The 24,759-nt window shown below is 47.8% G+C and overlaps 1 protein-coding gene across 1 annotated transcript in view; it reads right to left on the bottom strand.

The window, feature by feature from the left end:
• The window catches only part of GRWD1 (glutamate rich WD repeat containing 1), a 183,932-nt gene that overhangs the window by 85,607 nt on the left and 73,566 nt on the right, over positions 1 to 24,759 (bottom strand). The window contains exon 2 of the mRNA XM_069606631.1: positions 8,729 to 8,846. Within this exon, the coding sequence (XP_069462732.1) occupies positions 8,729 to 8,846 (118 nt within the window). The remainder of the gene's footprint in view (positions 1 to 8,728; positions 8,847 to 24,759) is intronic.

The raw sequence follows: 24,759 nt of genomic DNA, 5'->3' as shown, positions 1-24,759 counted from the left end.
AACTTTGTTTGAAGGGGTATTTTAACACTGAAATGTTTGGGACAGCAGCCAGAGTGAGAGGTTGGTTTGGTCCATTAATAAATGCATCAGGTGTTGTGCTAAAGATACTTTAGCAGATGTGAGGAGAACGTTTTACATATTCAAGTATGGCACAGTGAAATGATATTGCCGAAAAAAGGGCAGGGTAGAAGCAGATGGTAATCCCACAATTAAGCTGGCGAGTTGGAAGGTCCCTTGGTTGGTTAGCCCAATTAGCACACTGGGTGGAGGAGGCAGCCAATCAGGTGGCTAGGAATGCGGGCTGACGCTACCAGTGAAAGCCTGCGTTCCAAGCTGCCTGATGGCTGGCTCGCCTGCCTGCTATCTTCCCCGCCAACCCAGTTTTTTTTTGTTCACTCTGCCTTCCCCATCCCACTTACCAGATTTGATTGCAGCAGTGGGTATCCACCGCCGGAGCTCCTTTCCCAGTGTGGCCGCAATGGAAATGTAAGAGAAGATCCGTATGGAGCCCCGCCTTCCAATTCCCTGGCAGCCATGTTGGTATAGTATTTTCTCTCCGAGAACGGGACGCTGCAAGGCGTTCCGTTCACAGAGAGAAAATACTTTTTAAAATGTTATTTATTTTTACATTTGTATATCGCACCCACAGCCTTTTGCGGCGTCGTTACTTGTGTGTAGCTTAGTTACATAACATTTGCATATTAGTCATATATACATAACATACATTTGAACATTCTTCTCTTACAGGAATAGATCTCAGGTTAGCTGGGGAGTGATAAGTGATTATGAGAACAGCAGCGCTTTCACCGCTTTGCGGAATGCCAGATGAATTTTCTCCTTGTAGGGGCGGTGGCAGGGCGTTCCATTGCAGAGCTGCTAGGTATGGGAAGCTGGAGCCTCCTGCTCAGGCTCTATTGCTTTTAGGTATTGTTAGCATGTTTGTGTGGGGTGTTCTGGTCGGTCTTGTGGAGGAGGTGAGGTGAATTCTTTCTGAGAGGTAGGGAGGGGCAGTTCGGTGGATACACTTATTGAAGGCAAGGGCTTTAAAGGATATCGCTCTTTGACTGGGAGCCAGTGCGACCGTTTCCTGACAGCAGTGATGTTCCCTTTTAGGAATGCCGATAGCTGTGCGCAGAGCATCGTTTTGGATGACTTGTAGTTTTACCATGTTTTTTGTAGACTTATCCAGGATGATTACAGTAATCCAGTCTTGATCCAGTAATAGCTCTTGCAATGGTAATTCAATTATCTTAGGAGAGGAACGGTCTGGCTGCGTTCATGAGTTTGGCGTGGTATGCTGTCGAAGAGGAGATGGTGTTGACTTGCCTGGTCATTGATAGGTTGGAGTAAAGATAGACTCCCAGTGTTTTTACTGAGTTGGTAACTGGGATTCTGATCAATGATGAAGTGGCTGAACTGTGAGTTGAGGTTCTTGAGTGTTTCAGTGGAGCCTTGTCCGAGTTCAAACAAAGTCCATTTGCTGCCATCCATGCTTGGTGTCCTGGAGTCGGTGTGGTAGTCTCCTGTTAGTGTGAGGAGGATCCGAATATCGCCTGCGTAGTTGGTGTACGAGATACCCAGTGAGTCAAGAATGAGGAAGAGGGGGTGTGTAAAGATATTGTACAGGGTGGGCGAGATGCAGGACCCTTATTGTACGCTGCATAGGATGACAGCAGGTGAGGTGGAGGCCACGTTGGAGAAGACTTGCATGGTCCTTCCTTGTAGGAAAGATGAGATCCATGTAGTGGCGTTTGGAGAGAATTTGGCTGTGGCAGTTAGGTAGTGGCATAGGACATTGTGATCAACAAGATCAAATGCAGCAGAGAGATCAAGAAGAAGAGCAGGTTTACCCGAATCTCTTCCATCATCCATTTGGTTATTCAAGTCAAGTAGGGCTGTCTCAGTTTCGTGCCCTGGACGGAAACCTGCTTAACATAGCCCAAGAAGTTTGTTCTCCTAAATAAATTGTTGTACCTGTAAGTAGGCCGCTTTGTCCAATATTTTCAGCAGAAAGGGCACCGTGGTGATGGGCCTGTAGTTATTGGGTGAGGAAGGGTCCAGGGTGGGTTTTTTGATAAGAGGGCAGTCCCATGCTTCCTTGAGGCAGGAAGGGACCTTCCCGGTGGCAAAGGATGCGCTTACGAATGCTGTAAGAAATGGGGTGATTGCGGCAGGGCAAATGTCTCCTTTGCAATTAGATAGCTTGATGGATTTCATGATATTAATCATGTCTTGTTCTTCAATTTCCTTGAAGGAAAAGGAGGTGGAGGTGTCTGGGGTTAATGGTGGTGCAGAGACGGGGGGAGGGGTATTCTTCAGGGTCTGTTGAGTTGTCTGGATTTTAGTTTGGAGGGTGTTGAGTTTGCCGATCATGGGCGATTGGATTCCGTCGCACCAGATCTAGTCTTTGGTGAAGTTCTATGGGGGGGTGTGGTAGACTAAGTCCCTAAAGATGGAGAAGATCTCTTTGGTATTAGATTGTGCTTCACGGATCCTGGTTTCAAAAGAGATGGCTTTAGCATGGATTATTGCTTTTTTGTACTCTTTGGAACGGATTTTGAAATCCAGTTTTGCTGCGTCCTTGTGGGTGGTTTGCCATAGGGATAAGGCTGCACGTTTCTTGGACCCTATTGCATGGAGGTCAGTGGTAGATCAGGCATTGGTGTGGCTTATAGGTTAAGCTTTCCGTGGTTCGCTGGGTCGGCAAAAAAGGGGACCTGAAGGCTGGTCCTGATAAATATGGCAGTAGTCTTTCTTTAGTGAGCTGCCGAGAGCGCTCGGGGCAGGGGTGGCGTAGGGAGATGCTTGTTCCTCGCAGGGAGATATTGCAGTGGATAACATGGTGGTCAGACCATGGGGTGGATACGTTGGCTGCGATAGTAAGGGGGCAGTTGTGCTGGGCTATCCAATCAAGGGTATGGCCTTGAATGTGAGTGGGACCAGTGTTAGGATTGCTGAACCCTAGGGTTCACCCAAGCGCATTGTTTAGTGACTTGGCTGCAGGGTCTTTTGCGTCATTGAGGCCCAGGTTGAGGTCCCCCATTAGGATGGCTTTGGTCAGATTGTTGCAGAGGTGGTGAGGGCTGTTTGGAAATTACCTACGGGTCGTGGAGGGTGGTAAACAAGATGCATGGTGATCGTGCAGTGGTGGGAGAGGATGATTTTATCCATTTAGTACCAGTGTAGTGCACTACACAGGTGCTAATGACAATATGCCCCGAGGTAGCAGGGCCCACCCTATGGGTAACTGTCCGTCACCCTCGTTAAGTGACCCTCGCTTCGCTCAGGCTCTTAACTTGGGCGGCGGGCTGTTGCCCACAGGGTGGTTCCGCCACCTCGGGGCAGATCGCCTCATTAAGGCATGCAATGCTTTATGCTTCATGGTATTAACATTAGAACCCTGTGGGAGTGAATAACCCATTCCTATTTACTAATGTGCAGTCTATTTGAGCCGTATCGTATAGCACATGCATTTCAACATTTATTTGCATTTTTAAAGCGCACATCGGCCCTTGGGCATCGTGGTGCTGTCATAGAATACTCGCTTCGGCAAACAGTTAAGAGTACATTTACATACAGTCATTGCAGTTTACAGTGTGTGTTCTTACTCATACAAAACTCGAGTTCAGTAACAGTGCTCCAGCCTCTCTAGTGGCCAAACTGAAAGTTACATTTCCCATTTGTTTAAAAATTGGTGAAAAGAATAATTTATTACAAATAAAACATTATATTTGTCGGAATATTTTTCATGTTTTTTTAACCTAAACATACCTCAGGGAATATTTACGTCCCCAAGAACAAAATAAATCTATATTTGTCATAGAATTTTTGTGTGTGTTTGTGATTGGCCAAGGGTTCTAATATGTATGCCCCTCAAAGCTTCATGGCCCAACTCCTGGTACAGCCCTCGAGCCATATCTAGAATGCTAGATTATGCTGCAGGAAACTGATGCACTGGCCTCCTTGCCCGAAGATCTGGAGTATACAGGTACTATACTAAATATTCCACACACTATAGGGGGATGTTAATTCTACTATATTTTAAGTTCCTGTCATCTCAGTGGATTCTAAAGGAGAGAATGTGATGGCCCTGGATCACCCCACATGGTAAGAGACTGTATTATTGAATACATATGTCCCAAATAGAACTAAGCCAGTAATTTCTGGCTGCATTCTACAGTTCGACTTCAGAAGTTCCAATAGTATGCGGGTGGAATGAGATATAAATACCATATTACATATGGTTGTTAACCAGTCTTCCACAGGCCCAAGCAGCTCTCACAGGCAGCTAGGACCATAAGGATGGAATGGTCGATTGTGGGCTGGTTGATGGATGGAGAGAGCTACAACCTGGGGATGGGCAATACAGATTTTAATCTGTGGCACATGATTAAGATGTCAATCACATTTATTGTATGGTTGGTTTCTAGACTGCTGCTGGGCCGAAATGTGGCATGCCATATTCTCCCACGCACTTTTTCAAACCATTTTTCAGTTGTTTTACCCATACATTTACGATTTCTGTCCACGATGCGGAACAAAATTACAATTGAATAGGTCCGGATAAAGATGCGCTAAAAAAAAACTCATAAAAACTCATAAAACCTATTTCCCTCTGCATACAGAAAAGAAATACTCAGTCTACTTCTGAGAAAAGATTGTTAATCTTTTTCAATTTTTATAAATTGGTATAAAATGAAAATTTCTTTCAATAATATGACATCACAGAATGTCTCAACCAAAACACGTACAGACTAAAGGATTTACAACACATAGAGCCAAATGTTTTATGGCATAACAGTCAATTTTTGTGTGTAAGACAAACTTCATCACAGTTGTCGTTTGTCACAACAATTCACATAATACAATATATAACAAAAACACTTTCACATAGTAACAACAAAACAAAGGTTGTGAAAAGCAATCGTTCTATTTGGTGGTAAGCAGTGGCGATGCACTGTGATTAGGGGTGCGTCTACACCAGGGTGTTTCAACCGTTTAGGAGAGCCTATTTTTTAGCCCAATCTTGTACACGGTCTTCATCAGGACGAAATGCTGTACGTTATGTAGTGCACACAGATTACATAATTACCCACAGAACGCACTACATAACGTACAGCATTTCGTCCTGATGAAGCTCTTTTTGGTTGCTTAAAGTGATCGGGTTTACATTTGGGTATGATATAGCAGGCATTCAAATTTTATATCGGGGGGGGGGGGTTGTCTTATTCAAAGCCAATATTCCAGGACAATCAATATTCCAGGACAATCAACTGCTTTAAATTTAAGATGACTTTTCAATGTCACAGATTTCAGGGCATCCTCTGTCAGAGACAATTTGGGGAGGCATAAAGAGCACAAAATGGCCTTGCAAAAAAGTAAGTAGTAAAGAGGGAAGCAAACTTTACCCCAGGAACCCAAAAGAAATATGGGCGCAATAAAAGAAAATGCACAGCTCAGCAAGAAGTATCCTATCTGGTCTGTCAAAGAGAAGGGACTGAGACACGGAAGGCGATGTATGCATGGGGAGGAAGGTGCAGCCTGTGTATGGTTGGAGATAAAAAGACTTCCACTACATGTACTGTGTTTGGAAAGGCATTCTACTATCGATCTCTGGTTTAGGATATGCCAGTATTCAGCAGGAAAGGAACAAGGCATACACGTACATTTTGTTTCAGGTTGTACTCCTTGCCCCAACCCTGTTTTCACTGGCCAAAAAGGCATAATTTGTGAAAGATACACAAAAACTGTCTTTAAAATATAGTTTAGGGGACTGTCCGAGGACATCCACCATTTTCAACAGTGAAGCTCCTTGGCCAACATAAAAAGACCTATGGTACAAGCTGTGATTGAGATCATATACATGTAGTGTTAAAATCGAATCTCCCCCGACACGTGAAGTCTCTAGAGCATCACTTCACACAAGTCTTCTAAGTCATCACTTGGCACTTAAGATGCAAGCTTCTTTTGCCTTGCTTCAACGTGGCTTCATACATGTTCAAAATAGCTAATTCTGGTCCTTCCTCCAGTGATCTGTAAAAGGATTTTAAGGGAGCAAGACATTTTTAACTTTTGGAGGGCACCTAACACGCATTTGAGGCCAAAGGCATATTTTTGCTGGACAAACCTGGCAAATTTAACAAAACTGGGATTAATGGGGCAGGGCGTGCTATTAAAGGGTGGCGTGATGCAAACTGCACAGGAGTTCTGGGTAGATCTACTCTTCCTCAAAAATCTTTAGATGCATAAAATTGGCCCAAAATGTGTTACACCCATATTTCATTATGTGTTCAACTGCAAATCCACTCAAATAGGAGGTTATATAAAGGCAGGCCCTACCAATATGAATAGTTATACAGTAGGTCACATAACCCTCATGTACTGGCTCTAAAGCCAGAATTTTTATTATTGAGGATTTAGAAGGTGCCCGTCGTAGACAAACTGCTTCATAGTACAGTCTACTGTGGGACACAAATGAACTACCATCTAATGGTCAATTTAAATTAGCATTGCCCAGGTTATGGGTACCCTCTTTCTCCCTGAACCAGTTTCAGGCAAGTTTCGGCCTTTGGTCCAACGCACTAGACGGGACTCTCACAAATCTGGAAGACAAGGCCTGGTTTCCTTCAGATCATGCAAGTGCAGTAGCAAGAAGTGCAGGGAGTGGGGAGGTGGGGGAAGTGCCAGTCAGAACAGAATACATGAACGCTAAGGAGGGAAAGGAAGGGCAAGTTGGAGTGGAGAGCGTGTGCAAGTGCTGGGGGTGGGGAGGGTAAGAGTGGGAATGAGGGCCCCTGGGCTAGGTAAGTGCTATGGGGAAACCAGGTGGACAAGTGCATGGGGAATGTAGAGAGTGCCGCAGCATGAAGGTACACATGCTAAGTGTGAGGATGGGGCTAGATGGGCTAAAAGGGGTGCAAGCCCAGCCAAGCTAGTGCAGAGGGGGGGGGGGCGAAGCCCAGTAGGGGAGTGCAGGTGAGGGGGTCAGAGGAGAACGAGGTGCTGGGGTAGAATGGGTGAGGAGGGCCTGGTTCTCTGTATGAATCAGAAGAGACCAGACAGCCAATCAAATGCAGCAGAGGGGGACATTAGCAGGGGAAGAGGGAAGGAAGAAGAGAAAAGGAGGGGTGATCTGGCTCAAGTCTGAGAGGGACAGGGAAACCATTCCAAAAGGAGGCTCCTGCGGAAGAGAGATCTACCCCCCCACTCCCTGCTTGGAAAAGCATCTGATCTGCAGAGAGTTGGAGCTAGAGGACCGAAGGGATGTAGCAGGGAGGTATTTAGGGAGAGAGAGAGTTGGATGTAGTGGGGTCCCAGGCCCCAGAAAGTCTTGTGGATGATGCAAAGGGTCTTGAACCTATTCTTGCAGCAACCGGGAGCCACTGAAGAGATTTTGGGCTGGAGAGATGCGGTCCCTGGGCCTGAGGACAAGGATAAGTCTCTAATTCCTATTCTGGATTGGTTGAAGGGTGCGAAGGGAGGATTTAGGCAGATTGAGGAAGAGTTTGTTGCAGTAGTCCAGCCTACAGAGGTCCAGAGTTCTGGAGAAATCATGTTCCTGAGGGGAGGAAAGGGAGGATGCCTCTGAGGAGGTGCAGCTGAAAGCGGGCCTTCTTGGCAAAGTCTGTGATGTGATCGGTCACTGAATATCTTGTTAAGAAGATACTGATTTTCCCACTCCTCAACCCCTCTCCATAGGACCCCTTAGATATCAATTCTGGCCTCCTCGTAGCACCGAGGATGCACCATACGGTTTGTCGTGGCTGCCATTTTGTTTATTTGGGGGCCTTGACACTAGAACACCCTTGCTAGATCTCAGACTGGAACCTGAACATCTTCCCTTCAGACCACATCTCAAACCCCTGAAAATCTTCCCTTCAGACCACATCTAAAACCCCTTATTTTTAAAGTATTTGTCCTAGCGGCTGACTTCCTCTGGGGTGATCATTAGAGCCGAGAGGCAATTAAGTTCATTGGGTATATAAATGAGGGTTCGAAATTGAGGGGAGCTGGGAGCTATTTAACTCCTGCTTGTAGCCCAGAAGAGCCTAGTTAGCTTCATACCAAAGCTACCAGGAGCTACTTCTGACTGCCCATGCCAACTGATGCTGAACACACCTCTGTTAATTTAACTCTGTGCCTTTGAGACAATCTATAAAAACACATTTGACACATCTGTAGGACATTACTTAAAGCATAATAGGTCCTAAATAATGGATAGAATTATATATTTCCATCTTCTGTGAAAATGAGATTTGCGGAACTCTATGTTCTGGCTCCTCGTTCCCAGTGGTAGCTCCTCGTCACCGTTTACTGCTGGATACCCAAGACCTGCTTTTAGCTCCTGCTTACCTAATCTAAATTTCGAGCCCAATAAATAGTTCCACTCATTTACCTACAGATGGTTTTCTAATCCTTGCATAGTCTATTACTATTCCCAGATTCAGGAATGCATTAGTTCCAGTAAAGGCATGTAAGAAAAACAAACAACTTGTGGGCATTAAACACCAGATAGTCCCAGCATGCAGAACAACAGTCCAGAAATCATAATTTGACTTTGCTCTACTGCTGAAAAGGTAGCTTTAATTGTTCTTTTAAAACCTGGCTGTGATAACTGTAGCCAAAAACACAATGGGGATTATTTACATGCAGCACAGGGCCAGTCCCACATCAAGGATTTTAGTGGTCATATCGGAGGAGGGAGGGGTGTATAGCAAAACCATGTTACCTGTTTGCTTGGGCAGTGTCAGCCTGTGTTCCAGCACAGAGGAACACAGTGAGGGGGTAGTCTGTCCTAGCAGCGCCAAGATTATCTGGAATCACATCGAAGCTTAAACATGGGGCTCCTGGAAGAGAAATAGATCACAGAAGTGAAGTCTGACTGCCTTTCGTAACTAATAATATTTTACAAATATTGTTTAAAATAGTTGACTCATTGGATAACTAGACAAGTGAGATTAAAACAAAAAAACACCTTAGTTCCCACTCAGATAAAACAGAAATGCTGAAGAAAAAGCCTCATGATCAACTCAGGTACTCACAGATTAAGTCAAGCTGCAGACAGATATCAGATTGTGTACCATAAGTACCCGGCGGGTGAGTGGTCTTGGCCTCCCAGCCTATGAGGAGGCTCAGAACGGGGGCTTTGCCACATCAGAGCTGGAGGCTGCCATATTCCCCTGCCGGATAATGAGGCAAGTGCTCCCCAAAACCCTACCACCATCTCCCCACCACCCATTTCCACACATTTCACCTCCTCCAATCCCCGCCCCACTTACCATCCACTTCCATGTCTGGCACCAGTAGTGTTCCCGGCTCGTCCGGGCGCACGGCTTGCCATCTTTGAAAGGGAGAAGGGACTACATGCAGTCCCTTCTAACCCAATCCATGGCGGCCATCTTTTTTTATTTTTAAATTGAGAAATGGCGTGCACGTCCTTTCTGAATGTAAAAAAACCCCAAAAAACGTTTAGTACCCCAGTACAACGTGCCAGGATACTAATCGCAATATTAACCTTGCAGGGTGGGAATTATCAGGTCTGGTAATGCCGCCGTCCGGCTCTGGTAATATTGCTCAATTACCAACTTGGTTTGGTGAAAATCTGTCCAGTAGCATCAAAAACGAGCAAACAGTCTAAACAAACGGGAGCAATTGATGGTATTGTTCACTAACAGCTTGCATCAGAATCGTAGGCTAAAATTGGCTAGGCAGAAAATGTGCAGTCTGGGAACCATCATGCGTCATGAATTGTGGTTAGTTCGTGAACTATAGACAGGCGAACTATTGACTGGCAAAATCTGAATTGCATATAGCAGTTGTGCGGTTTGTGGCATGCCCGGAGGATGGGGGGGAGGGGAGGGGCATAAAGCACACAGATGTGGTCCAACCCCAGACAAGCTCTTAGTTGAATTGAACAAGGGAAAAGGAAATGTGTGGATTTATATAAAACAAAGCCTACTCTGAACATTTGTAAAAATGATTTGTGAAGTTTTGTTCAGGGTGTAGGACAGGCCTCAAAACCCCTCTCCTGTAGCCACTGGAGAGTGATAATACTTTCAGAGCAAGAAATTGTGTGCTATGTTGTGAATTGGGGAAGGTCACAGGTGGCGCAAGAAAAACTTGTGTCTCAGAGATGGTTCAACAGTTTTTAGTTGATTTTATGAGACCTAGGGTTGTCTCGTCTAAAAGTGCCAACACTCCATAGCCCAGACATCCCTGACCCCCCTGATCAGTAGATAGAACCTAGACAGTACGGGTCAATAAGCACCATCTTGGACTGGTTGTGAGGACTTAAAGGCAGAACACCTTCTCAATCTAAACCCCCTTGGGGACTTCCTAGATTGTCCCTACACCATTTAGTTGTTAGTAATCTGTAAGGGGTTTTGGATTGTGCCTTCCAGACACTCCGCCCGATTCGGTCTACTTTCTATCACGCCCATGTACTCCTCTCCCTCTCTGATGTTCTCTGGTGTCTTCCCTCCTCCAGCTCCACCCATCTTTACACTTTTTACTCCCACTTCCTCCTTTATCACTGGGTCTCTAGCTCTTCCTAAACTCCGCCTCCACCCTTTGATGTTAATACCTTTCCCCTGATGCGGCTCCTACCTCCTCGACAATACTTCTACTACAACCCACCTTCTACTCAAATGCCCTCCTCCTGTAACTCACGCAATCACCTCACATTCACTCCCTATACTTTCTCTACTACTATACTTTCTCTACTAAACACACTTGTCACTCTTTCACACACACTCAACGCTGTAGCAGTTGCACACACTAACTAACCAATTTCTTATCTTGTGCAATAATCGCCTCCACAATCCATTCCAGAGTCCTTCCTACTGCTAGTATCTTTGTATGTCAACTCCAACTCCTCTGACCTCACTTGAACAACCCACACCTTCCAGTCTCCTGCCACTCCTCATAACCCTATCCTGCTTGGTTCTCTGATCCTGGCCAATCTATCTCAAACTTCCCCGGACAGGAGAAAGCAGATTTACGGAAGGTTTCAAAATGTGGGATGTGCTGCACCCCTTTTTGCCAACATGGGGCTGCATTGCTGCAAGAATGGCTGCCCACACTGCATAGAGTTCATGTCCTGGGTACCGATCATGTCACAGGAGCTAATGACATTTTATTCCTGGCTAGTAGCTTGCAACTCGAAATTTTTATCACCGGGGAAGAGGGCAGGAAAGGAACAGAGAAAATCACAATACAAAGTCTGGTGATATAGCTAGAAAATTACCTTGGAGCGCATATTCCATATCACTGATCAGGTAATCAATCACATATGGCCGTCAATAGTGCTATATCCAAATCATGTTGGCGGAGCAGATGCGCCAACCCAGGCAGGAAGTCAAAATGGATGTCCCAACCATGACATTCCTGATAAATAGCAGGCCATGGTCATATGTGGCAAATAATATAAAACAATGCATCAGTTGCCCAGGCTCTGACCAATCTACAGCCCAAGCAGATCAGTGAGGTGGATATAGATCTTTCTGCTGCTTCAGAAAATTCAGAAGCAAGCTCAGGATACAAAAACTATTGCATTTACACAGACATCTGTGTATTGAAGAGAACCACCATGAGCTAATGCCTCAGTTCCATACAGCAATCAAGATGAACCAGATTGAGAAGTCAACTTCAAGACTCAACCTCAGCAAGGGACATCCCCCACCATTAATGCGAATCACCTTAAACTCTTCCCAGGTCTGGAAAAACTAGAAAAAAAAGACACAAAGTGACCTGTGAAAAAGTCAGACCAACTGTTGTGAGGGACTGGGGGTGGGGGATGAAGGAAACTGGGGGACAGGATCAGCTACTTTTAATTTGAAGGTGGTAAATGGAGGGAGGGGGACAGACAATGGGGACTGTTCTGCAGTGACTCTCTGCCTCCAGTCTTCTATATGTGTTACGTTATATGTGCTTGTATCACGCCGATAGCCCGCAGGCATCAGGGCGCTGAAAACATAAGACTAGACATACATTGGGACAAGCCAGATGCGGCATTAAGGATTCAATGTTTCCTAAGTGAGGTGAAATCACTTGAACAATAATGTCTTCAGACATTTCCTGAAAATTAGATAGTTCTCTTCCAACCGCCAGATAAGCGGTAGTTTATCCACTGTTGCGCAGCAGGTACTGAAAAGGATCTGCCCGGTCCTGCCATACGATTGTATTTTTTTTTGAAAATGTGGTTTTATTGGAGTTTTACAATTATGACATAATTAAAAAAATAATGCAAGCATTAATATATATCAAAGTGAGGTCACAACTTCACCCCCCCCACCCCACCTCCCACACCCGCCCCCCCATCCCATGCCATGGTTTGATAGTCGATAACAACAACAGGGTCCAGCACATCATCTGAGGATGCAATGCGAGCATAGGGTTGCTTCCGAAAGAGGGACAGTGCTCAAAAAACAAGGTCCAACATATAAAAGTCACATTTCCTGTAACAATCTCTCTCTTCCCACTCCAAAGGGGTTGCCCCGATAGTATTGTTCCCATCAAGAAAACCGTCTGAGATGGATACTCATGCCTCAGGCTATTTTCCAGTAATTATCAAAAAATGGCAGCCATAGGGCCTCGATGTTAGATTTGGATTCATCGATCAGGTGGGTCAAACACTCCATATCGTAGATGGCCCGTGTTTTCGCTACCCACTCCCCTTCCCCAGGAGGTCGGGTGATTTCCATTTTTGGGCCCAGCAACATCTAGCCGCAACTAGCATGACCTGCAACATGTGGTCGTGTTTCACCTTGGGGCCCCCCCTCAACCTCAATACCGAACACCACCAGACAGGGGGACAGAGTTCTCACCATTCGGTCTACTCCTCTTATCCATGCCAGGACCTCACTCCAGTAGGTTTGTGCCACCTGGCACTTCCACCACATATGGACATAGTCCCCCTTTTCAACATGGCATTTCCAGCAGTGGGGGGTCGTAACCTTTTCTCATTCTGGCTATCCTCTGTGGGGGTAGTGCCATCTGTGTATCAACTTCAGGGCCTGGTGGCGGTATTGGGGTGCAGTTGTGGAACGGTGTGTCTGCCTACAGATCTTGGTCCATCTTTTTTCCGTTCTGGGGGTGCCTAGGTCCTTTCCCATTGCACTTGGGAAGACGGGGGGTCCCGTGGGGTAGAGAACAGCAAAAAGCTATAAAGCCGCGATATCACCCCCTTGGTACCTTTGTGTGTTATGAGGAATTTCTCAAAATCGGTTAGGTCCCGCCTAAGTGTGTCTCCCCATCTGCTCTCGGTAAGGGCACCTTTGAGCTGTAGATATCGAAAGGGGGAGAGGTTAGGGATGCCCAGGGCGTCCTTCAAGTCACCAAGAGAAATAAACACCCCATCCACCCAAAGCTGACCGGCCCTACAAAGACCCACCGCGTACCATTGCTGGAAGGCTAGCGGTTCGTTGATCCCTTCCCAAGTGGCGGAGCCCAGATGCAGCTCAAAGTTGGGGGCCACCTTGTGAGCCATCTTAGGTAACCCCCTTCCTTCCAAATGGACCACAGCACTCCCAACACTGGATGTTTCAAAACCCTTCTTGGAATGGATGTCTTGGGGACCCATAGCCACTCATCCAATGTGACCGGCGAGAAGTGTGCGTTATCCAATGTTACCCATTGTTTCTTTGGGCCAGTCATCAAATGGTCAACAAGGATGCGATATTGTGACGCCTTATAATAGGTGTTTAGATCGGGGAAATTAACTCCACTCTCATCTTTGGGTCTTATGAGAGTGTCGTAGGCAATTCTATGGGATTTACCGACCCATAGATAACGGAGAAGGGCCCGCTTGATCTCTAGGAGAAACGGGTTTGGTATCTGGGTTGGCAGCATTTGAAACAGATATAAGAATTTGGGGAGGATTACCATTTTGATGGAGTTGAGGAGAGCCATCCGTGAGAGGCCGGATTTTGACCAGCGTCCCAGGTCGTGTTTGATCGACCTCCATAAGGGCGGGTAGTTTACCTTAAAAGAGATCCCCTAGGTCTGATGGAATTTGGATCCCCAAGTGAGAGAGTCCCTCTGTTTGTTTACAAAACAGAAGGTTATCAATGTATTGTCTCTCGGTCTCGTTGGGCTGGCCTGCCGGGAAAGCCACTGATTTATCTACATTGACCTTGTAGCCTGCCAGGGAACCATATCGCTCTAGACTATTCAACAGCTCTGGGACAGATTGGGATGGTTTAGAGAGGTACAGGAGGACATCGTCGGCAAACAGGGTTATTTTGTAGTCAGTTCCCCCTATTTTAACACCCTGGATCTGATTGTTAGTCCTGATTGCTATAGCCCAAGGTTCCATCACCAGGGCGTATATGAGAGGAGACAATGGACATCCCTGTCTTGTGCCTCTCTCTAAAGGGAAGGACTGACTCTCTTCCATTGACCACCACTTTAGCGGAAGGGTGGGAGTAAAGGGCCGACATCCATCCCCGCCATCTGGGTACAATCCCCAAGGAGGACAGAACCCCCTCCATGAAGGCCCAGCTCACCCTGTCAAACGCCTTCTCCGCGTCTAGAGACAGGAGAAGGGCACCGTCAGATTTCACCCCATTTGAGCTCAGTATGTGCAGGGTTTTGCGCATGCTATCTGCTCCTTGTCTATTTACTACAAAGCCTACCTGATCGGGATGGATCAGCCGGGGGAGACACTTTTCTAGACGTGTCGCCAGGATCCTGGTGAAGATCTTGGCGTCTGTGTTCAGGAGCGAGATGGCCTATAAGAGCCACACTATGCTGGGTCTCTGCCCCGCTTAGGGATAACTGTGATTATGGCCTGCAGGAATGTCGGTGGAATGGTTTCTAAGGTTTTGATTTGGTTAGATAATTTGGTCAGTGGTTGGGTTAGTTCGGACTGGAATTGTTTATAGAAATCCGCTGTGTACCCATCTTCCCCCGGGGTCTTGCCTATTTTAAGCTTTTTGATGGCCTCTTCCACCTCATCCTCCGTTATATCCTTGTCCAGTGTCAGTCTCTCTAGGTCTGTGAGCTTGGGTAGGGGGTGGTCTTCAAGATATTTTCGAATTTCATCCAGTGATTCACCCTCTTGTTTAGTGTAGAGGGCCCTATAAAAGGCCGTGAATGATTCGGCTATGTGTTCAGTTGTTATCTGGGTGTTACCCGCCCCATCCTTTACCTTTCCTATGTGTCTGTCTGCCCTGTTTCCCCTCAGCCTATGTGCCAGAAGAGGTCCAACCCTGTCACCCCTCTCATAGTATCTCTGCTTCGTGTATCTCATTTTTTTTTAACTACCTCTCCAATCAGGATTGTATGCAAAGCTTGTCTCTTCTCTCTCATTTCACTCAGGAGGTTTTCGCGGTCTACGTTTCCCTTGGTGAGCTGTGCCCTCATGGCCCGCAGGTCTTCCCGGAGTCTGGATTCTATCAGGGCCCTCTGTCGCTTCTTGCTCGAACCTTCTGCGATAAGGAGACCCCTGAAGGTGGCCTTCGCTGCCTCCCAGATTGAAACCATTGGGACTTCGCCTGTGTCGTTCGATAAGAAGGCTTTTATTTCGTTCCTAAGGAATTCCCTAAACACCTGGTCCCTCATGAGGTTATCGTTACAGCGCCACCTACGTGATTTCACGGTGGCTTGCAAACACCATTCCATAACGAGGAGCTCATGATCTAACCAGGGCACAGATTCAACCGTAGGGTTTCCAACCTCTCCCCATCCCTCCTCCGAAGCGGTCTTGTCCTTTTTACTTCCATATCAGCAGAGAGTATATTGTGCATATAGTTCCCCATAGGAATGGGAGTTATTCCCTAAAGAGGTGTCGCTCCGAGTGAGGTCCTGCTTCCCAAACCCCTAGATTAGGTTTGCTGAACGGGCTCACCTCCCTACCCTCAAAGGGGGTGTCACGACCTAGGGAAGAATGGATGAATGCCTACAGAGGTCAAAGAATCATGTTGGGTCAACCGGTGTCTCAGCATTATAGCACAGGGCATTGCAAAAAAGCAGCAAGGATGTCCTCAATAAGCCTATTGTGTTAACCTGTGAGGACAGGATCAGGTAGATTGAAGCAAATCCACTGCACCCCCTCACCTAAGGGAAGTCCACCTCATTTGATGAATACTCATTATTCAGCCAAGACTTGGACAATTCTACATTAATGGCACTATTTTACGTGTAGTGACCCCAGTAGACTCTTCCCTGAGTAAAGTACATTTGATTGTAACCCCCTGTGAGGTATCGTAGAAACGTATCAAAAGTGCACAGATATAGGATTCCTTTGACTGGGATTCAGAAGCTACTAAACTGCAGTCAGAGTTAAAGACTAGAGCTATGCCCAAGAGAAGCTTAAAAAACAATGAGATTTGAAAGCAAAGTATGCTAATTTTCCTGTCCCCAAGAAGAAAGGGTTACAAGTGACTTTATCCAGGTCTTTAGTGGTACCCCCACCAGAAGAAACTCCAGCGGATGGCTAGACTCAAACCACAGCTATATTGAATAATGCACCTGATCCCAGTTACAAAGCTGCCCCAGTTTTGCTGTAATCATCAAACGAGCATACCAAGTTCAGAGCACAGATTCATCCCTCAATGAACCGTCAGCATAGTCAATCAACACGTGTCAGATTTCAGATTGCCCACGTAGTGTAGCCGAAGAATTCTTCTTCCCAATGTACCCCTCTGGTTTGTTGAAAACAAGGAACCAGAGCGGTCAATCAGAGAAAAGAAGGGATGCCAATGGAATCCCAGGTGCCGCGATGCCAAGATATAGCAATGCCAGATACCAGAGGAGAAGGTATGGGCGGGATACCGGATAGACACACCAATGATGTAGGCGCTGGACCTGCAAGTGAAGCGGCTTTGATTAATGCACCACAAGAGCAATGTACAACCAGCTTCTAGATGCGAACAGAGCCAAATGCCCAAGAGAAAACAACGGGTAGTCACAAGGATGTGTACCCTTACTGCTTGGTTATTCTGGAGTGATCACAGACTCCTTCTCCCCCTCTTAAAAGCAATTCCCCAAGAAGCTAGTAATTGCTTACCGTAGTTTCTTTTTCTTTGACAGTGAATCCCTGCAGCAGGAAATGGGAAGGTCCAATGCAAATCCACAGAAGGAGAGAGGTCCAACAACCTGTCCCGACAGCACGAGGACGCCTAATCCAGCAACCTAACCCGACGGCACGAGGACGCCTTAGTACACACTGGAAGTCTCTAGTCCGTGTACTGAACAAGCGAGGAAGTCCCAAGTTCAACGAGTCCTAATAGCCAACAGAGAGGCACACGATGCCAAAGGAGAAATCCAGAAGCAGTTCTACGGAGCGAAATACTGAGTGGTGCAGCAAGCAGACGTTGTCCGGAAGCAGCCAAGGTAACGTAGTTCAAAGGGAGAAGGCAAAAGGAATCCGATAGCGGTCCGAGATCAAAACAGGAGTCAAGGCAAAATGAGGCATAAACGTTCCACAAGCAGTTCCAAGCAGCGGTCCGGGTCGAGGAGACAGGAGGTCTATGAGTAAGCGGGGAAGGGGGAAAGGAAGGAAACAGAACAACAGGAAACAAAGTACAAAGATATCCCAATACAAAGTTCGTAACGCCACTAATGTATAATCAGAAGCACTGGGCAGAAAAAGGGAGGTGCTTAAAAAGGGGCAAGTCACGTGACAACCCGGCGCGTTGCTCGGCGTTGGTTGTAGGAGGGATAGAGAGGACGCTGGCATTGCCATGCCAACTTCCAGGCACCTGGCTGTAGAGTTCTTAAAGGTCTACGGCACCGTGTTTTGGAGGTGAACGTACACCCATACATGACAGTATACTCCTGCAAAGGGGCCCACACCCCCCAGCGGACCAGAAGCAAGACAAAAGAACAGGGGCATGTATGTTTCCGGCCGGTTCCCAGGTGCGATCCTCGGGACCATAGCCCTTCCAATCGACCAAATAGAGACTCCGGCCCCTACGTACTTTGGTATCTAGAATCGCAGCAACCTCATATTCAACAAACCCACGTACCTTAACAGGTGAAGGACGTAAAGGCAGCCTGGCCGCTGGATGACCGGGCTTTACCAAGGATACATGGAAGACCGGGTGTATCTTCCAACATGAAGGAAGGGCAAGGCGAACTACAGCAGGATTTATGACCTGCAGGACCTTATAAGGTCTCACGAACCGAGGTAGTAGAGTCCGTCGACACGGTAGACGCAGGTTCTTTGTGGATAACCAAACGTTCATGCCTGGGGTATAACGAGGGGCCGGAGTGCGATGTGCATCAGCATACTTCTTGGAACGTTTCTGGGACAGTAGCAGTTGATCTTTCACTAAAGCATGGGTATCCGAGTGTTTCCTAATACAGCTCAAGGCAGCAGGATTACGGAACGGCAGTTCTGCACCAATAGGCAATGAACGTGGGTGTCGACCATACAAAGTGAAAAACGGGGAAAAAAGGGTTGCAGTATGGAGGGAATTATTATAGGCCAATTCAGCCAAAGGCAACACTGACAGCCAGTTACCCCGACGTTGAAAGGTAAGGCAACGCAGGTACTGTTCCATGGTTGCATTCAGTCTCTCGGTTTTCCCGTCAGTTTGGGGGTGATATGCACTGGAGTATCTGCCATCTATACCCAGCGTCGTGGTTAACGATCTCCAAAAGTGAGAAGTGAACTGAGGTGCCCGGTCAGTGATGATCATAGAGGGCAGACTGAAGCTTCTAAAGAAGTTCTTAAGGAACAGATCTGCTAACACCGGAGCGGTAGGGATACCATGACAAGGTACAAATAGCGCCATTTTTGTAAAGTAGTCTATGACTACCCAGATAGTATTGTATCCGTCTACCAGAGGAAGCTCTACGACGAAATCCATAAAGATCATTTTTCATGGTGTGTCTGGCACAGGCATAGGTTGAAGTAGGCCCACAGGTTTGCCGTGTTGATGTTTACACTGGGCACAGATGGTACAAGCCGCAATGTATTCCTTTACGTCATGGTTCATGGAGGGCCACCAGCACCACCTTTCCAAAATGTCTATGGTCTTCCCTATTCCCGGATGGGCTGCTATGGCAGCATCGTGACACCACTGCATGGCGGTACGCCGTGTATCAGAGTCAGGCAATTATATCTTACCCTGTTTATAGGGTAGCGAATTAATGATCTCGAGTCCAAGACTGGTTACCTCAGAAGGGTGGGTACTCGCCTAGTCTTGAATCGAGACCTTCAGAGAGGGACGTAAAGTACAGCCACACACCACTTGGTTAGGTAGCACCAGGACGCCCTGAAGATTAGAAGGATTCGGAAAATCCATGGAGACGGGAAAGGGCATCGGTTTTTGAGTTCAAGGAGCCAGGGCGATAGGCGATGGTGAAATTGAACATCGAAAAGAATTCATGCCACCTGGCGTGGCGAGCAGTGGTACATTTCACTGACTGTAAGGCCAGGAGGTTCCAGTGGTCAGTTAATACTTGGATAGGTTCAGGAGAGCCCAACAGATGATGCCTCCATACCATGAAGGCATCTCTGACAGCCAATAATTCACGCTCCGTGATCGTATAATTTCTTTCATAGAGGGGTGGGGGGAGTTTTCTGGAGTGGTAGGCCACTGGATGTAGGCTGTTGGTCTCAGGACAATGCTGAGATAAGACAGCCCCCAGGCCTATATCAGACGCGTCTGCTTCAATGACAAAGGGCGAGCTCGGATCAGGATGCTGGAGCACAGGAGCGGAGGTGAATGCAGACTTCAAAGTTTCAAATGCTTTTTATGCTTCCTCATTCCACTTAAACAAGCGTTTAGTGCTGCTTAGGGCAGTGAGCGGAGATGCAAGGGCAGAAAAGTCTTGGATAAACCGTTGGTAAAAGTTGGCAAAGCCAAGAAAAGATTGCAGGGCCTTTAAAGTGTTGGGAGGAGGCCAATCCAGAATCGCCGATACTTTGGAGCGATTCATCTGCACACCTTGATTGGTAATATTGTAGCCCAGGAATTCGACCTCTGTAACGTGCAACATGCATTTCTCCAACTTAGCGTACAAGCGGTTTTCTTTCAGTCGCTACACATTAGACACGAGTGATAGAGTCAAGTGAAGGAGAATAAATCAAAATGTCGTCCAGGTATACGACTACATATTGGTCCAACATGTCATGGAATACCTCATTGATGAAGTATTGAAAAGTCGTCGGGGCGTTGCACAAGCCGAAAGGCATAACGCAGTACTCAAAAAGGCCATACTTGGTTTTGAAGGCGGTTTTCCACTCATCGCCCTCGCATATTCGTAGAAGGTTGTATGCGCCCCGTAAATCCAGTTTCGTGAACACCTTTGCCGAACCCAACTGGTCCAGCAAAACCGTGATCAAGGGAATCGGGTATTGATTCTTAATCGTGACTGCGTTCAATGCATGATAATCAATGCAAGGGCGAAGGTCCCCTTCTCTTTTCGGGACGAAAAACAGGGGGGAGCAGCAGGTGAACGTGAAGGGCGTATAAAGCCGGTGTCCAAAGACTTCTCGATATACTCCTTCAATATCAGATCTTCCTTTGGGGTCAAGGAATAAATTCGCCCCGATGGCATTTTTGCTCCTGGAACTAGCCCAATGGGGCAGTCGTAGGGCCTGTGTGGCAGGAGCACCTCTGCCCAACGGGGATCGAAAACATCCCGATACTCTTGGTATGCCAAAGGAAGCGTGGTATTAGTGATGGCCCCTACGGTACCGGACGTCTCAGAGAGAACATGTCTTGGATTGATAGTGGTTGAACGGGTTGTCAAACAGTGGCTTTTGCAATGATCCGAGAGAATGCAGACACCCCCTGAATGCCAATCCACAGAAGGGTTATGCAGCTTCAACCAAGGTATACCGAGTATGAACCTGAACTGTGGTGCGGCAATCAGGTCGAAGGCTATGCTTTCCTGATGACCACAGTCCGTGGTCATGACAAGGTCGACAGTGCGTTCTGTCACTAAACCAGAGAGCAGGGAAGAGCCGTCAACAGCATTCACCATTTCAGGACACATTTTAGGGACAATCGGAATACCCAATTCTCTGGCGTAGGAGGCATCCGCGTAATTCCCGGTGGCTCCAGAGTCCAAAACCACACTTACTTCCAGTTTCTCAAGACCGGGAGCTGCAAGAGAAACAGTTAGACAATAGGGACTACACAAAGGGGGAATCGATTGATGGAGCACCCAGTGTCTGGATCCCTTCAGTCACCGGGTTTTGGCGTTTCCCTGTTTCTTGGTGGGTTTTTTGGGACACTCCCTAAACAGATGGTCAGATGCTCCACAATAGAAACATAGTCCATTCTTCTTGCGGTGTTCCCTTACTTCTGCCGACAAGGGGGCTCCAGAAGCGGAAACGGGAACAGAAAGGGAGACAGGAGGAGCCGATCTTTTTTATCCTTTCTTTGCTGCCTGTCGAGAATCGATCTGGAGAACCAAATCCAACAATTCAGAAAAAGCCGTGGGTATCACAGGAACTGTAGCTAGGGTGTCCTTCAGGGAATCTGATAAGCCCTTGTAAAAGAGCGATGCCTTCTTTTCTTCGGGCCAGCCGGTCTCTGCCAACAGCTGATTGAACTTGGCTAAGTAAGACAAGAGGAGAAGGTTGCCCTGCTGCAGACTAAGTAGTTCTAAGTCAGTGGCTTGTGTGGCATAACTTGTGTCAAACACCCGACTCATGGCATCTATTAAAGCATCGCAATTATACATAAGGTGACTGCCTTCTTCCAGCAATGGATTAGCCCAGGCAGCTGCGGTGCCCCCTAAGTGGGACAACAAAAATGCTGCTTTAGTAGTGGCGTCCGGAAAGGAGGCAGGGCGACATAAAAAGTGCAGTCTACACTGGTTCAAGAAGGTCCTGTAAGTCTTGGGGTCTCCATTGAACCGTTCAGGCGGGGCCAAAGGAAATTGGGCTGTCATGTAAACAGGTTCGGTACCCTGCTGAGGAGGGAGAGAACCAGCCTCAGAAACACCCGCCAAAGGAGGCGCCTGTGCCCCCCGAGGTGACAGCCCTGCATGCAAATCATCGATGCGCCGTTGCGTGGCAGTATAGGCAGCAGTCATATCATTGCGCAATTCGGCCACCAACTGCAAGATGGTGGCCAATGTCTCATTGGCATCCACTGTAGGCTTCAGATTCTGTCAGATTTCAGATTGCCCACATAGTGTAGCCGAAGAATTCTTCTTCCCAATGTACCCCTCTGGTTTGTTGAAAACAAGGAACCAGAGCAGTCAATCAGAGAAAAGAAGGGATGCCAATGGAATCCCAGGTGCCACGATGCCAAGATACAGCGATGCCAGATACCAGAGGAGAAGGTATGGGCGGGATACCGGATAGACACACCAATGATGTAGGCGCTGGACCTGCAAGCGAAGCGGTTTTGATTAATGCACCACAAGAGCAATGTACAACCAGCTTCTAGATGCGAACAGAGCCAAATGCCCAAGAGAAAACAAGGGGTAGTCACAAGGATGTGTACCCTTACTGCTTGGTTATTCTGGAGTGATCACGGACTCCTCTTGCCCCTCTTAAATGCAATTCCCCAAGAAGCTAGTAATGGTTTACCGCAGTTTCTTTTTCTTTGACAGTGAATCCCTGCAGCAGGAAATGGGAAGATCTGCAAATCCACAGAAGGAGAGAAGTTCAACAGCCTGTCCAGACGGCACGAGGACGCCTATTCCAGCAACCTAACCCGACGGCACGAGGATGCCTTAGTACACACTGGAAGTCCCAAGTTCAACGAGTCCTAATAGCCAACAGCGAGGCACACAATTCCAAAGGAGAAATCCAGAAGCAGTTCTACGGAGCAAAATGCTGAGTGGTGCAGCAGGCAGACAGAGTTCGGAAGTTGCCAAGGTAGTTCAAATGGGTGCAGCAAGCAGACGTTGTCCGGAAGCAGCCAAGGTAATGTAGTTCAAAGGGAGAAGGCAAAAGGAATCCGATAGTGGTCCGAGATCAAAACAGGAGTCAAGGCAAAACGAGGCATAAACGCTCCACAAGCAGTTCAAAGCAGCGGTCCGGGTCGAGGAACCAGGAGGTCTATGAGTAAGCAGGGAAGGGGGAAAGGAAGGAAATAGAACAGGAAACAAAGTACAAAGATATCCCAATACAAAGTTCGTAACGCGACTAATGTATAATCAGAAGCACCGGGCAGAAAAAGGGAGGTGCTTAAAAAGGGGCAAGTCACGCGACAACGTGGCGCGTTGCTTGGCGTCGGTTGTAGGAGGGATAGAGAGGACGCCAGCGTTGCCATGCCAACTTCCAGGCACCTGGCTGTAGAGTTCTTAAAGAGCTACGGCACCGTGTTTTGAAGGTGAACGTACGCCCGTACATGACAACACGCATACAATCATTGGGTGGCTCTACATCATGATCGCTTTCAGCTATTGACGAGTCATGTGATAGATGGCAGATTTGTAATCTCTTTGGTTCCTCACCTGCATCAAACGCATCTGAAACTTTTAAAAAGGACTTCCCAACTCACCCCCTTGAACTGGTGTTGCAGAGTTCCCTTTAAAGCTGTTACTCCCTGCAGGCACTACAGAGCACCCCATATTCATTTAATATTGTGAAAGGTTTTGTAAGTTTCAAGCAGTCTCCCCCTGCTCCCTCCTGCTCCAGATGAAACCCCTAGATCCTTGGCACGGATGATTCGAGGATCCCCAGGTTAAGGGTCACAGCCAAAGGAGCAAACTGCAGGTATAAGCAGGAGCTAAAAGCAGCTCCTGGGTAACCAGCGATCAGGAGCTACCACTGGGAAACGCGGAGCTAATGTAGAGCATTCTGCAAATCTAGCTTCCACATAAGATTGAAACCAATCATTTTGCCCATTATATGCGGCGACTCCTGCTTTAAATGCCTTACAGGGGCTTCCTAATGTTTATTTACACATCATCCCAAATGCAGAGAGTTAAATTCACATAGAAGTGTTTGTGGAGGCCACCAGGGGGCGCACAGGCGATGGCTGCCTGAAGACGCCGCTCCCGCCGAAACTGGGCCGTGTTGAGTTATTGAGCACCCCCCCCCCGCCACCCCACCACGAAATAGCTGCGGTTCTCAGTGCAATGGCAGTGAACCCCGGGGGACCCCCAGGGCGAAAGAGCGACGCCGAAAGACCCTCGGATGCCCAAGAACGAGGCCCCGCGGCCCAACGAGAGAATCCACGGGAGGCCCCGCCCACCTCCAGAGCTGCGCGGGGAGTCGTGGTACGCAGTAGCTGATGAGGCCTGTAAGCGCGCCTGACCCCTCCACTCTACCCCAGCCACAGAGCACGCCGGCGCTTGGTGAGGACCGACCAGCCCAGAGCGGAAGCCCCCGGTGGCGGCGACTCAGATCTCAGATCTCCCAGAGAGGCAGCCCGCTTGTCCCGAGCTCCCGATCACGGAGTCGAACAACAGGGGTGCCGGGACCCCGACCAACAGACCCTGACAAGGGCCATCAGAGCAGTGTACCGCAGACAACAGCGGGGCACGGCCGGTGAAGAAGGTGAGGGACTACTACAGGGGGTGGCCCCTGGGCTCTGTCCCAGGGCGAGTGCCCGCCTGGAGACAAACTCAGAAGTAAACATGGCCGATAGTACCTAGCCAGCACGCCTAGCCTGGACCCTCATCCGACTACAATTTGATACTCATCGTCGCCACCCCCCCACCCCCAACACAGGGACAGACGATCACAAGCAGCGGGATAACCGTGTGTAGAGAGTGTGAGGGCCCCCGCCGGAGACTGGCGGGGCGTGTGCCTGCTCACAGATAGCCCCACGTGGAGCAGTTTTGCCCGAAGGAGGGAGGGCAGTTGCCCAGCAGGATCCTCGCTCTTGGCCCCCA

Source organism: Ambystoma mexicanum, chromosome 1p (genome assembly GCF_040938575.1).
Source record: "Ambystoma mexicanum isolate Mex_15411 chromosome 1p, UKY_AmexF1_1, whole genome shotgun sequence".
Classification (NCBI taxonomy): Eukaryota; Metazoa; Chordata; class Amphibia; order Caudata; family Ambystomatidae; genus Ambystoma; species Ambystoma mexicanum.
This window is presented reverse-complemented; position numbering and strand designations above follow the sequence as displayed.